At 40.2% G+C, this 15,119-nt stretch overlaps 1 protein-coding gene across 4 annotated transcripts in view; it reads left to right on the plus strand.

The window, feature by feature from the left end:
* Positions 1 to 12,812, plus strand: part of pbx1a (pre-B-cell leukemia homeobox 1a) — a 48,584-nt gene extending 35,772 nt beyond the window's left edge. The window contains exons 3-9 of one of the 4 annotated variants that reach the window (XM_035949318.2): positions 976 to 1,220; positions 2,597 to 2,787; positions 3,088 to 3,223; positions 5,382 to 5,541; positions 6,426 to 6,538; positions 7,750 to 7,848; positions 10,813 to 12,812. In XM_035949318.2, the coding sequence (XP_035805211.1) occupies positions 976 to 1,220; positions 2,597 to 2,787; positions 3,088 to 3,223; positions 5,382 to 5,541; positions 6,426 to 6,538; positions 7,750 to 7,848; positions 10,813 to 10,905 (1,037 nt within the window). In that variant the 3' untranslated portion in view covers positions 10,906 to 12,812. The remainder of the gene's footprint in view (positions 1 to 975; positions 1,221 to 2,596; positions 2,788 to 3,087; positions 3,224 to 5,381; positions 5,542 to 6,425; positions 6,539 to 7,749; positions 7,849 to 10,812) is intronic. The other 3 variants (XM_023272716.3, XR_004847531.2, XM_023272717.3) reach the window with 3 other exon arrangements.
* Positions 12,813 to 15,119: the final 2,307 nt, after the last annotated feature.

Here is a 15,119-nt window from a genome sequence, read left to right on the forward strand (position 1 = left end):
AACAGTGTTGTGGAAGGAGTCAGTAGATTATAGTTTTTGTGTAAGATGAGGAACATGTCGCACGCATTTCTCAGAATAACTGTGTGGAAATGTGTGTGTCTGATGCAGTGTGTATGTTCTTTGTGCACTGCCGCCTCCACAGGAATTTATTTGTTGTGTTTACACTCCAGACTCCTCACCATGGGAGATGAGGGTCAGTTGAGAGCTCAGTTTTGTTTCAAGCTATGTCCTTCACAACAATGTAAACAAAGCCATCGTAATATTCACTCAATTAAGATCCAAGTTAATAGTATGAATACAGTACTGGTGTGCAAAAGTGCTGTTAGAATGCAAATTTGATTTATTTTTATGATATGAAGAAAAAAGAAATACAATACTTTGCATCCAGTTTGAGAAGTTTGATCACTGCTGCTAATAATTTATCCTAATGGCTCCAATAAAATATGATTTTCGAACCTTTTACTATTCTTTGAGTATCATCATCAATTTGTGTATCCGTGTCTAGCACAGGAACTCCTTTATTTAGCTCAGTTTCTGTAATCTCCTTGACTGTTTTATGCAAGCCAGGTGTTTTTAGGTTAATAAAGTGCGTCCGACTTATGTTATTAGTTTGTTTTTCTGTTTAGATGGCAGCTGACAGGATAATAAAGCTACCGGCTAGAAACTAAATGTAGTCTGAGCATACGGAGTGCAATGAAAGATGAACTCTGGCGGGAGGTCGTGTGAATTTAAAAAAAAAAAGGAAATGATCGTCAGAATCGATGAAATGATACTTTTATGGTCTTGCTTAGCTGTGAGGCTGCAGGTCTTTATGGCACAGACTTGAACTATTATAACGGCATATTTCAGGGAGAAAGAATAGTTAAGACTTTTTTCAGCTGTTTTAAAATTCCTATATCTTGCTATTCAGTCATTTTGAGCATCCATGCAAGTAGGGCTATCATTGTTTTCATATCTTCTTCTGCTGTCTTGCAGTGCTCAGTATCCGAGGCGCCCAGGAGGAGGAGCCTCCAGATCCCCAGCTGATGCGACTGGACAACATGCTGCTGGCGGAGGGCGTGGCCGGGCCCGAGAAAGGCGGCGGGTCGGCGGCGGCGGCAGCAGCGGCGGCGGCCACCGGTGGCATCGGCGCCGACAACTCAGCAGAACACTCTGACTACCGGGCCAAGCTGTCACAGATCCGGCAAATTTACCACACAGAGCTGGAGAAGTATGAACAGGTGGGGGACGAGCAGCCTCATTCTTTATTACCTGCTGCTACAAAATGCAGTCAGCTTTTCCTCAGCTTTACTGTATCAAGGATCATGGATTTATCTCAGTTCTCACAGAGGTAACTTTGAGGCAAGTGTATTTCATAGAAAACTGGACTGATCTAGCGGCTATGTTGATGGTGCACCTGATCTTTTCTGTTAATCTGTGGATTTACACTGTCCTGAAGTGGGAAGGCAGTACTTGACCCTGACCTCTGGCTTCTTTCTGTGGAGGAGAGCAATCATATCTGAGCTAGAAGTTTCAGTGTGTTTCCATCTATGTGATACAACATGCAGCTAAAGTGAATTCAAAATTTGTGCACTGAATGAATGTCAGTGTTTGATCACCATAATGGCCTTGTATCACGTCCACAGCTTTTTTCCTTGTCCTTTGTTCACTACAAGCAAGAAAAAGTTCCATTCTGTGAGCTGACATAAGACTTAAGATGCTATAAAGGACAGATGAGATACCTTGCAGAGAATCTTTAGCTCATTTTCTCAGTATAATAGTAAAATGCTCTTGAAATCAGCATTCGCAGGACAGCTCATGACAAGCCAAGCTTTCAGAGATGCTATCTTCAGCAGGAAAGCAGCCATTATATCAGTCACACACCAGCTCTTTTCCAAAGACTGTAACGTCTTGTCATTCCCTCGGAAGTCAAAGCGTTCTGGGTTTGTCATCTTCTCCGAGGAAGGCTAGTCATCGCTAACTGTCACAGTCAATATACACCTGAGCATTTTTGTGTCACCACGCTATGTACACCTCACACGCTTATGAGTGAGTAGTGTCTAGCGTGTGTGTGCAAGCAGAACGGCTGCTCGGTGCATCACTTTGACTGACGTAACCCTGGTGTTGACAAGCAACAGACACCTTGACTCTGAATGCAGTCATATCCAGTGACTGATTCAGACAGAGAGAGAACGAGGTAGACGGAAAGATGGAGTGAAAAGAAAGGGAGACAGTTTAAACCTCTTGAACGTGAACGGGACTGAAAGCCTGCTGTCATTTTAGATTTCTCTTCACTTGTCACATTTTCTCTTCCATTGAAGAGAAGTCTTTTTAATATTCAGAGCACTGCAAGTCTCGCTGCCTCCACTGTATGACTCCGCCGCTACATTTGTTTGGCTTGAAACACCTCACTGTGTCTGCTGCTTTAATTTAGACTACTCTTATTACCTCTAAAACTGCTGCTGTTATACTGTCAGCACTGCTTGTACGAGGCCAAGGCCTGCGAGCGAAGGTGCAGCCTCTCCAGAATCCAATTTCATCCTTTTGTTCTGTCTGAAGCTGTCCAGCCTCTGTGATAGTTATTCTTCTTATGAATCCTGTCTGTCTGTGCATCCAGGCGTGCAATGAGTTCACCACCCATGTGATGAACCTGCTGAGGGAGCAGTCTCGAACACGACCCATCTCGCCCAAAGAGATCGAGCGCATGGTCGGCATCATCCACCGCAAGTTCAGCTCCATCCAGATGCAGCTGAAACAGAGCACCTGCGAGGCCGTTATGATCCTGCGCTCTCGTTTTCTCGATGCCAGGTCTGTGTGTGTCCTCTTTATGGCGTACAGCTAAACCTATTCCTCAGTTTAAATGCACTTTTCCACTCCAAAAATGGTCCAAAAATATTTTTATTTTACCTTTCGTTGTCATCCGTCATTAAGATTGAGTTGTGTTTCTATATTTAAATTTAACTTTAAGGTGTGCTTTTTTCTTTTCTTTTCTTTTTTTTTGTTGTTAATTATTACAGATAAACCAAAACCTGTCTTGGTAAAATAATGGCACAAGAATTCAGTGTTATAAATCTCTACTCTTTGTCTCTCTTTGTTGTTTCTGGCCAGACGAAAGAGGAGGAACTTCAACAAACAGGCGACAGAGATCCTAAACGAGTACTTTTACTCCCATCTCAGTAACCCCTATCCCAGCGAGGAGGCCAAAGAAGAACTGGCCAAGAAATGTGCCATCACAGTGTCACAGGTAACCAGAAAGAACAAACTCAGCGACATTGACTGTGAGGGGGAAATGTGTGAGCAAGAATCAATTAAAATAATCTGAAATCACTGGGCTTCAGTGGGCCCAAAGCACTGTAAGCTGGGAATTTCCATTAATGATGATCAGATAAACAATTTATTTTTAGCAATCTTAATATAATACTGGGCTGCTGTAAGCTTCAGGGTTCTGAGAATACCTGACCAATAGCTCGTGAGAGTCAGTTGATTCTAAGTATTAATAACAATTAACAAGATAAAGCTTTATATCAACACAGGCTTTATTATTACTAAGCAAACCTTTCTTTTTCACATGTATACAGTATTTCATTGATTGTCTTGTAATTTGTTAAATTTTACGTTTTCAGTTATTCCTGGATTCTTATTTTAGTGTCAGTCTCAGGTCTACTGCACAAGTTCTTAAACTAATAACTCCACATCTTATTTTTTTTTTTCAAGGTTAGAGGTCTCGAATGATTGACGTAACAAAATAAATTAACTTAGAACTTTAAATCAACATACATTCAAGTTCAAAGTAGTCAAAACACATTGGAGCCTGGCGGGAGAAATGGTATTCTTAGTCTGTAATCAGTTCCATCAGTGTGGTTCCTGAACTGGTGTTTACATCGCAATCGTCACGTCTCACCATTAACCTGAGGGAAACACAACTCAGACAAGTTCTTCCGTGCTTTTTTCTGACTTAAACACATTCTTAAATTTCCACTAGTTGTACAAATTGTGCACTGAAAATGAAACACATTCTGTATGTGTGATTTAGGAGCTGATAGCAAATTCTCTGGTGTAACGTTAATGCGTGAACTCGGCAGCGTCAACACACAACACTCTCTTCTGCAGTTAATGTCGCCATGACAACGATGTCAACGATAAGGAAATAAGGCATTAAAGCCGCATTCATCTGAGGACAGGATCGCTGTGAATAATCTCCAGCTACAGAATTTATAAATCAATGGACACGTTATTATTATTTTAAAATAGAAAATGTTAGACTTGGTTACATGCGGTGTTCATAACACAGATGTGAGCTGGTGACCTGATCTACAGCATAGTTGCAATAACTTTCAATGTCACAGTGTATAAATGCTACTAAGTAAATGAGAGTAAAAAAAAAGGCTGAACAGAAATAGTAATTTATACACAGTACACCCAATTAAAACCATGTAGACCACAATTTGAATTAAAAACGGTCCTGTCAGCTGCAAGAATACCATAGAGATGATCCGTGAATATGTGATAAAACACAGATCTGCACAGACGTCACTGTAGGAATATTGCTGTTACATTTCCAAGTGGTTGGTGTAAAACTGCAATATAAGAATTATATAAATATTTTCTTGTAGATCTGATTACTGTAAATGAAATGGGTTTCTTCAGGTATAATGAACCTTTTAAAAACTCCAAGCAGTGTACGTTTGTTTATATTTCCATTCTTATCTCAAATCTGCTCTGTGTAAACACAGCTTGTCATTCAGACCAGTTCCTCAAAAAGCCCTTGAATTTTTGTCATGTGACTGTTGGTCATATATGAGTCACTATTGCCTATACACCGAATTGTTTTGCTTTTTACTGAATCTGGTTACATTGTGGCCAGTGTTTGAATGTGACACGTAGAAAGGGGACTTTGATTTCGAAGAAAAAAAATACATTTTAAGCTTTGATTCAGTTAAGTTGTCTGACAAAATGACATGTCACACATGATTAGTTCAAAGACAGTTCCTACAGTTTGTGGCTCTTATGCTCTTATTGATGGTGTAACTTGGGTGATTTTGTTTTTTAAGATGACATGCCTTTTGAACTCACTGGCAAGTTTTGTGGTTCTGAGAGTTAAATGCTTTGTGATTGCATTGAATGGTTCCTTATTTGCTTGAATCAGTGATCAAAACCCAGATCTACACAGCGTACCACAATCCAATGAAAATCACACACGTGGAGTTACTTCAGTTTCACAAATCCACATGGAAACCAGTTATTTTTACTGCAACCACTAGTGGTGCTCCAAGGCGGTGCACTAAGTGGTGCAGGAATCATAATTCAGACTTCATCATTAAGTTTTAATACTCAAAGTAGATTTCATTTGTAAATGTAGCAGCTTAAATTTGCAGCAGTTAAACTTGCTGCTGTCTTGACAGGTATCAAACTGGTTTGGGAACAAGAGAATCCGATACAAGAAAAACATCGGCAAGTTCCAAGAAGAGGCCAACATGTACGCAGCGAGGACTGCAGTCAACGCGACCAGTGTGTCTGCTCACGGCAGCCAGGCCAACTCACCATCAACTCCCAACTCAGCAGGTGAGCTTCAGGTTGTGGAAAAAGGACTTTGGGCTGTGATAAAAGAAGCTCTGTAGAGAAAATAGATGCACAGGATGGAGCACAACAATGTTGTCATAGTCCAGCCCTGACTCAAGAATTCAGTCTCTGGTGCTGTTTCATTCAGACTAACAGAATGCCCATCTTCTCCTTAAATAACCCAGTAATGCGCTTTAGCTTTCTTGCTCTATTTGTTCCATTTTTTCTTCTTCTTCTTCTTCTTCTCTGCCTCTCTCACTCATTTTCTCTCTTTCTCTCTCTCTGTGTTATTGACCTCTTGGTCTTGTGGACGTTAATTTTTCCTGCCTCTTGTCCGGTTGACCTCATGTATGCCATTAAGCTGCTCAGAGGGCAAGCGGAGTCTTTTGTCATATAGAGACTTTGCAACTGTATTGGATTAGGACCGGGTGTTGAAATCAAGTTACGCGATGGTCTCTTTACATCTGGGGAGCTGGGGTCCATTAAAGGACGAAGACGATTCTTTGGGTCTTCCTGCAGATCAATTATTACTTCCTTAATGAAAGACTAGCAGCACGGACGTTTAACAGTAATATAATCCATGAGGCTCGTTTTAACTGGAGCTTAAACAGTTTTTCAATGAGAGTCTGTCTGATTGTCCATGTTGGTTGATTTTTCCTTTGAAATTATGAAATATTTTAATGTTCATCTACTGCTTCTGTCATGTGTTTGTAGAAAAAGCCTTTTTCATTATGCCTGCCACCCTCTCTAACTAACCCACTTAATGAACTTTTGCTTATGCATGATCATTTTAACTCCTTTTTCTGTCCCTCTCTTCTTCCCCTGTTACTTTATTCTCTCTCTCTTCTTCGCTCTCTTTCTTCTTCTCTGCCTCTGTGTATTCTCAGGTTCTGCTGGCTCTTTTAACATGTCAAACTCCGGAGACTTGTTCATGAGTGTGCAGTCCCTCAATGGGGACTCGTACCAAGGGGGGCAGGTTGGGGCCAACATACAATCCCAGGTAGGCGCCTCTCCAAGCTTAGTGTCCTTCATGACTGAAAACTGACCAATTCTTGAGCTCATTTGTGACATTGTTCAGCCACTGACCAGTCTGGGACTTTAGATGCCCACAACAACGTGACCTACGCAGTGAAACAGAGGTTACACTCAGCCTGAGGCTTTACATTAATGTAGAAACCATTGTCATGTCGCCGTTGAATAGACGACGGCAGACAGTTTTGGAAACGATGCAGCGCTCATCAGCACTCCTGACAAGAGTTCACATAGCCACTGGTGCACTGTAGCTCGCTGACCTTGCCCCAGTGGACAGTTCTGACCAGCACAGTGTTACAACTCTCACTACACATTAAGGAATCACCACCCACGGTGATAATCTCGTTTGGTTTTAGTGCTTTTGGCATCATTTCCTCATCCCTCCATCGCTCCTTTTCTATTCAGATCAGCTCTACAAATGCTTTAGGTCACTAATGAATATGCAAAAGGAGCAACCCTTATAGGAGGTAAAGAGGACTTCGGGGTTTGCCCTCAATTATCAAAACCCATGTTGCTTTAAAAAGGTTGTTCTTCTGATCATGTCCGAATCACTTCAGTTCTTAGAGATGTACAATTACATGAAGGAAAATAAGAAAGTACAACTTTGGCTTAATTGGCCTCTTAAGTAGAGCAGTCGGCCTTGTTGTGAAATCGAAATGGAAGGTGTGTTTTTGTGCAGAAGATGCAAAAAATGGGAAGTAGCTTCCAGTGAAATAACATGGAAATGGCAGAATTACAAGAAAACTTTTTTGTTAAAAAATAAAAGGCCTCAGAAGCTCCAAGGTTTTATTGGTGTTTGCTTCAGTTTCATGTGTGTTAAAAATTTTAAAAATATAAAAAATCTGCATGAGTGCATATACAGTAAACAAGACTATGAGTAGTATGCAAATATATACTGCTACTACCACTAGTGCCTGATTTTGATGTAGTATTTACCCACAACTTCAAAAGCATTCAGAATTAGTTACTCCCTATAATTTGTCTTGTGTTATTGTCATTTCGCAGTGTTTGTTATCAAGCTTGTATTAGCAGACTAATCATTCTGATTCGCTGTTTGTAACCTTTTCCTGTTTACGGTACCCTTTTACTATCAGACTGACCTTTCATTGTGCATAGCTGTCTTTGTTATCCAGAGCTTTTGTCTGACCAGGCCTTTTGTGTGTGTCCCCGCTGTTCCAGGTGGATACCCTTCGCCATGTTATCAGCCAGACCGGAGGATACAGTGACAGCCTCGCAGCCAGCCAGATGTACAGTCCACAGGGCATCAACGTAAGACCTGTAAACAATCTCCCTCTGTCCTTCCTCACGCTTCTTTGCTGTTTTACTTTGCAATGATTCCAGGATGTGTGTGGTGATATCGTCTGAACCTGTTTGCACACTGGGATGCCACTTAGCAGACTTTGCCGGGGTTGGGCTGCTGTCCAGCCTGTTGCCCCCCCACCTCCCTCCCTTCCTGCTCCAGCCGTGCCCTGGGTGGCAGGCAATGAGGCAGCTACCAGGCTGAGTATCTGGACATGCTCCTGGCCTGTCGGAGGGTATTAGCGTTAGCGAGGCACCTGCAGTCGACAGAAACAAGGACACAGGTGTCATCCTCCCTCCCTCTCCTGCTCTCTCATCAGCACCATAGGACAAGTCATACCCACAGTCCCCTCCAAGACCGGCTTCACGGGAAAAGTTCCCAATCGCTAATTCCTAAAATAACTCCTTAACTAGCCTGTCAAAGGCTGGGCCAGTTGTCGGTCTCCTTGCTGGGCTGGGCAGGGCGGGACAGGCAAGACTGGAGGCAGTGCGTTAGCATGTAGATCCATAGCGACAGGCTGTGCAGGGCTGAACAGAATCAATACGACAGTCACAGGGACAGAAAGAGCGGGGCTTTGGGCTAACAGTCCAAGCACATTGGTCAGATCATTCATCCACAGGAACAGCAGCACTGACAGCCAGGCCTGCAACACCCCTCGTGCTAAAATAAGAACATGAATGCATCCAGCTTGCTACGATGTGCAACAGGCTCAACTCGAGGTGGATGTTTATTACAATGTGCTGTCATGAAAGCTGAGAAAATCTCAACTTGTAAAGCCAAAACTAACCTCCAAACTAAGTGTAAGTTTGAATTTGGACTTGGCAATGAACCAAATCCATTACATTATTAGATCTTTGAGCCATTCAGCACCATCTGCATGCCTTTGTTACAGAACCTAGCAATGTATAGCTGCATATATCCCCAGTATGGACAGTCATGAATGTTAAGTGGTTCTGATCTGTTTTACTGCCCAATTACTGCACATTATCCTGTCTAGATGCACTAAATGTTCCTTGCAGTGCATATTGTCTGCACTGTCTTATATACTACTTGGTGACACTTCAATTGGAATTCGAATTACTAAAATTATGAATCTCTAGCCCCAGTTTGTGCAGCTGGTTTTCAAAAAACCGGGCAATCTGTCACAAACCCGCAACATTGTTTAAAAACCTTCACATATTATTACACAAAATTAATGTTTAATCACATTTTGCTTGTTTTTTTAACATAAAGAATAAGGGTATGATGTACTTTCAAAGTGCTTTAATTAGGAAATACAGGTTATCTTTTTGGGTTGTGCTGCACACAGAATCATTTTCCCTTATGGTGATTAGACAAGGATTTTAGAAACATCCACGTGTTGTCAAATGAGCTTGTAAGTTCTTTGTAGATCTACTGATGTTTTTTCAGACATATATAGTTAAGTCCTGTGACTCAAATGAGGGAGTGGTGAGTAGCATAAATAATCTGTTATTTTTTAATGATAAATTGCCTGAATAGCTACAACAGCCAGAATTCCAACCAGTATACTGGATGTCAGTAGTGATGACAATATGAGGCTCTTATTGTGCTTTTGCAGTGCAGAGCTTGTGAATGAGGTCTCGTATTTATTTAACCCGATGATATTTTTTTCTTTCTAAGATTTGCAGGCTGAACTCTCGTGCTTCACCTCTCCTTCTTTATCCTTGAACAGCAATTACACCCCTCAAATTGCTAGTGGGTGTCGCCTCTCTCACAGACTGGACATTTTTTTCCCTCATTTTCTTTTTTTCCCCTGAATAAGATGACAGTCGGTCTTTACACAAAATAACAGGGTTTGGAAATAAGAGGCTGCCAAAGCACATTCCCAGCACTCACTAATAGTGTGGAAATTGCAATTAATGTCCTTAATGGTCTTTAGTCAACCTTTTATCATGATTTGAGAGGGCTTCTATTTTAAAGAGCTATTTTTTTTTGTTGTTGTGATAATTTATTCTTTTATCAACCATCTCAGGGGTATATTCTGAGATATATGAAAGGTCCGTGTATTCTGTTTCTCATCGCTTCTCTTTATCTCACATTATGTCAGGCGTTTGGAGGGAAAATGAGAGAAATGGCACAAGAATATTTTTTAAATGAACAGTCTCCTAGAAGACAGTTCTTAATGCACCTAGTTTGTCCGATTTTTTCATTCATAGTATCCAAATTAACTTACACAAAACACTTTCTATCTGATTTTCTGTCGCTGATGATACTTTTCTGCATTCTGACTATATTTCCAAGCCAACAAATGCAGCAACGTCATGACTCCAGTCATGTAATTATCCCCTTTTATTCATTTTAATTGAAGCAAATAGCCAGTGAAAGTCCATACTTGTGTTATTGTCAACAAACACAAGGCAATTTTAAATAATTTGTAGTGTGGTTTATAATAAATTCAAAAAGAAAAATTAAGGATTCCATTTGTTAGGGGCATTTTCTGCAGCAGAATAATACGTGTATTTGATTTTCAAAGCAAAACTTAGATAAGTAGACTGATACCATCCTCACATCTGTTCATTTGGTGTTGCACAAAGACTGTACATGGTGGGAATCCAGGCTCTGTCAGACATCTCTAAATCTCGCTAATTAACACATTATTCATTTGATCTGTGCCAAAACTAAAGTGTGAAAGTTGCAGCTGTGTGAGGATTATGAGCACGGTACAGTGACTTCCTCAGATTCCGGTTGTCTTGGTGAAATTTTACTTTTAAACAAGAATAATGTAAAATGTTACTCATTAAAACATCTTGAACAGAGATAGTTATATATAAATACGAAGAGAGCCATAAATGTGTGGTTCATGAACATTTTTTTGTACAACATTGAAGTGCTATGACAGAGAGGAAAGGCTAATTTTGACAGTTCTGTGCCCGTTTTGTGTTTCCATGAGGTAAATTTTTTTTCTTGTTGTATCTTCACAGACAAACGGTGGCTGGCAAGATGCTCCGACTCCTTCGTCAGTGACATCGCCCACAGAAGGACCCGGAAGCGTCCATTCAGATACTTCCAACTGAATATATCCATCTCTACACCTCATCCACGAAAAACAAACAAAAAAAACATGGACTGACGTTGCTATTCACAGTATTAAACAAAGGAATTCACTGCCCCACAGTTTGGCGAGGTACTGTGAAATCCTAAACCAGAAAAAGTTTGAAAAAAAAAAATTCCTCTGCTTGTACCGTTGGACTTTTGGGATACAAACAAGAAGTTTCACAATAAAAATCAAAACAATATCGCAATCAATGGAGACGTTTGTACAGATTTCACATTATAATCAGAGGGCTGGGGTTACTTATTCACTCGTAATGTTTTCACTCATTATGATGAAATGATAAGATAAAGTAAATAAATAAAATCATTGGTTTTAACTGAAAATACTCCATTCTACCTCTCAGCCACTAAAAAAATAAAACGTAGAAAAAATGTCAGTGACCATTATTTGTTTTGTAAAAATGAAACTTTTGTCTTTGCAAGCAAGAGGCACATCTTACTTACATTTTGTTGTCTCTCACCTATTCTATGGTACGCCATTTAGACTTAAATATTGCTCAGTTGTTTACAATGTGTGCTTGATAAAAGTATGTTCATCTTCCCCTCTGTCTCCGACGAGTCAAAACCGAGTTCTGTCAGGAGATTTTACCTCTAAGGTAACCCTGTGAAGTATGTTATCTGTAAAACAATAAATAAATACTTGTCATCAAATCAGACAAGCTTGACATCGTTCATTAAGATGCAAGGTATATTAAATTATTTTACACAATGTTGGTTTTGGTTCTGCAGCATATTGGTAGAGTGACAGTTACAGAAATGCCTGATTTACTGACGCAATAAGGAGAACAGGAATTGTGTCTTTTTTTTCTGTTGATCTTTGCTGGACGAGGAGAAAAACTGTTAACTTGAATCCTTCGTGATGTTTTTATTGATTTCCATCATCTCTGCAGAAGAAGGGTTTTTTTTTTTTAACAATGCCAAAATGCTGATGTAACCAAAAGAAAACCAAGAAAAGTCTGTTTTTAATATATTACTTCATCACATGTTTACTGCACTGTTTCTTTTTTTTCTACTCATCTAGTTTTCTACTCAGCCCTTTGTTTCTTAGCTGTGGTGCTACAATCAAGCGAATAACTCTGCCCCGTTGGAAGAAACACGAAAAGAAATATCGCTTTCTACGCAAAAGAAAGTTTGTCACGGACGTCTGTAACTGAGTTTGTTTTTCAATACATGAAGCCACAATCCACTTAAACAGGGAAGTCATTATGTTAATAGAGTTTTACACAGTGGATCCTTGCTTCTGGATCTACGGCGCAGGTCCAGAGAGGCTTGTAGCATGAAGCTACTGATCATCGTCATGACAGAAGCATGTGGATGTACCTGAACTGCTGCTCAGCCGAGGACAATGTGATGTGAAGATAATGTTACATTCCACATTTTTGCTGTAACGTGTCCCCTTTAGGGCATTTATTTACATAGAAATCAATATATTATTCTGCTGGTACTGCTTTAGTAACCCTAGAATTGACACCAAAACAAATATAGACTTTGGAATTCATGCTTGTCTCAGTACTATCAGGCTGATTTTTTTTTCCCACTATACAACATTAATGAAGAAATGTTAACCATGAAGTATTATAGGAGGGACAAATCATTATGTTGAATAATGTGTTTTTCGAGCAGTCTAACCTTGTTTATAGACACTTTTTTTATGTTGTGTGGCCTGTTTGTTTTTGTATTGTTTTTTTCTTTCTTTCTTTCTTTAATGGTATGCTTAATGTAGGCTATTACTTTGGTTGTTTTCCTCTTCTCGTGAAATAGCTCATGAACTTTCAACATGTGTTTATGTGCACCATTGTGCTTGACTTGATTTGTTGGAAAAAAAAAGGGTTTTCAACACATTAAAATGATATGTAATACAGCGCCATCATACATCAGCATTTTTTTTATTGTGGATTTTACGAGAGAGCGAAAGAGTCTGCGTTTTGCTCGCCACGATGGTAATCACAGTCTCTGCTATGATAACTGAAGGTCAACCAAGGTTAGTGAGCCTGCAGACTTCCCCCTTTAATGGAGCTGCATTGCCTCACCATCCATAATGGCTCCTATCCAGCACAGTAGTGTACATGCACTCAGAAAAACATACTAAATTCATGCGTTTACTGTGGGTGAAGTAAAAAAAAAAAGAGAGAAAGAAAAGTTAAAATTAAGATTTTGTGTTTATGTGCTTCTGAAATCTAATCAACACCTCTTATCTGGCATTATTTTTGTTTACATTGTGAATATTTTCCAGGTGTGACTATAGTTTTACAGCATTTCCAGTCTCTTTATGTCTATTTTCAACATATTTTTTTACAAACACCAGAACAAAGAAGTTTCTATTAAGTACTTATGGATTTTTTTTAGCCTGTTTCTGGTGTAAATTCTCATTCATTTTGTTTCCTACAAAGAAAAATAGTCTTTAAAAATTAGAAAATGTAGTAGAATTTAGCAAAAAAACAAACAAACAAAAAAAAACATTTGCTTGGCACTGTTCGCTTTACAAAATGTTACTCACACTCATGCATGTAGGGCATTTGTTACATGCTTATTTTCTTCTGCAGCTTTATACACACTAGGGAGTATTTCTGGAAGCAGCAGCAGCAGCAGCAAACACACTGGTGCTGCTTATTCATAGTAATGAAAAAAAACATGTATCCCAGTGTAACAGTGCAGCTCCTGGTGTTTTTTTTGTTTTTTTTTTTGGTAGTTTTACACAACGGATCCCACAGACGAATAACATATAGTAAATCAGGTTCTGAATAATACATTCTCAGTATATTTAGGTCATGTTGCTATTTACTTTCTGCCAGCATTACATACCAACATCTGATAGAAAAAAGGAGAATAACGGTGAGATTCTTCAGACGCTACAAACAACACCGCTGACATTATCCGGCTGGACAGTTGCACGTCTGACAGAATTACTTTCATAGCGAGTGAATATTCAAAATTGGCCAAACAACAAGGGGCGAGGGTATAAGGGAGCAGTTGGCGGTAAAGTCTGCAGACGGTCACAGGGCTTGACTGCTGAGCGAGTGTGAAATGCCAAAGCCAGACTGCTCCCCCTGCACCCCGAGGGCAGCGAAGGAGGCCCGGCCTGCTCTCACCCAGCAGAGAGGGCATCAAAAGCAATCTGACAAGACCTCATCCAGAAGCATCTCCTGGCTCGTACAGCTTCGCCACAGTAGACGCTCATGAGCTTGATTATTCCAGCACCAGGCCTGCAGCGTTATCATGTGTAACAAAAAAGGAAAAAAAAAAAAACACATCCAGTGAAGTAACTTGTGCAGACAGTGAGTGTTTTATCTAAATTGTGAGGGGATTTTGTCACGCAGCGTAGTTTTAACACCTCCTCACTCCTCCGAGGTGGTGACACCGTGCGCGCTGATTGAAATCTAATGTTGCTGTTGACATCTGCCTCCCCAGCTGTCATTGTTGCGCTGTTTAAATTACAGCTGCCGTGGAAGAGCACGGGTGGGTGGCCCAGACACGTTGTCTCCGCTTCTCAATGGAGCCCGGCAGACTGCTCTAATGTGCAGTGACACAACAGCCCGGATCCTGCTGCTGCTGCTACTGCTACTGGACAAACTGACCACATGGATCCCTGCGTGGTTGATCCTAAATTCACTTATTCATGCAGATTATATTGTGAATAAGAGGCTGGGTGTGGCACCTCAGTTTCTTACATTACAAACCTGCATGCCATTTTCCCCTCTTGACTTGGATAATTATATAAAATCATGCTTTTACAAATGTTCAAGAGGTTGTAAGAATCTAAAATATGTAAATCTTCAGTTACATTAGAAACTAAATTATTTAAGTGTACAAAAGAACCAGCAGTGTCTGTCTCTGTCCACTAGATGGCAACATTAACACATGCTTTAAAAACGTTCCTGTGAGCCACAGTGTTAGATGATAAAGATGGTGTTAAAACCAAAGTGGAAGGTGTTAATTTCAGTGTTGCCTTATGGAAATTTGGAGTTAACTGCCACAGAAACTGGCTCTTCACTAATTTTGTTGGCCCACTTCCTCTTGCATTGCACTTCTTATGTCCTAATGTTCCCGGTTGGTGACAAAATCTTCTTCCTGCCTTTCTGTTGCTGAGCTTTCTCTTACTTTCCCCCTCTGCAGGTATTCATGATGTCACCAGTTTTCATCCTAAAGCATTGGTGCATGTTTTAAAATTTCCCTG

This window comes from Amphiprion ocellaris, chromosome 10 (assembly GCF_022539595.1).
Source record: "Amphiprion ocellaris isolate individual 3 ecotype Okinawa chromosome 10, ASM2253959v1, whole genome shotgun sequence".
Lineage (NCBI taxonomy): Eukaryota > Metazoa > Chordata > Actinopteri > Pomacentridae > Amphiprion > Amphiprion ocellaris.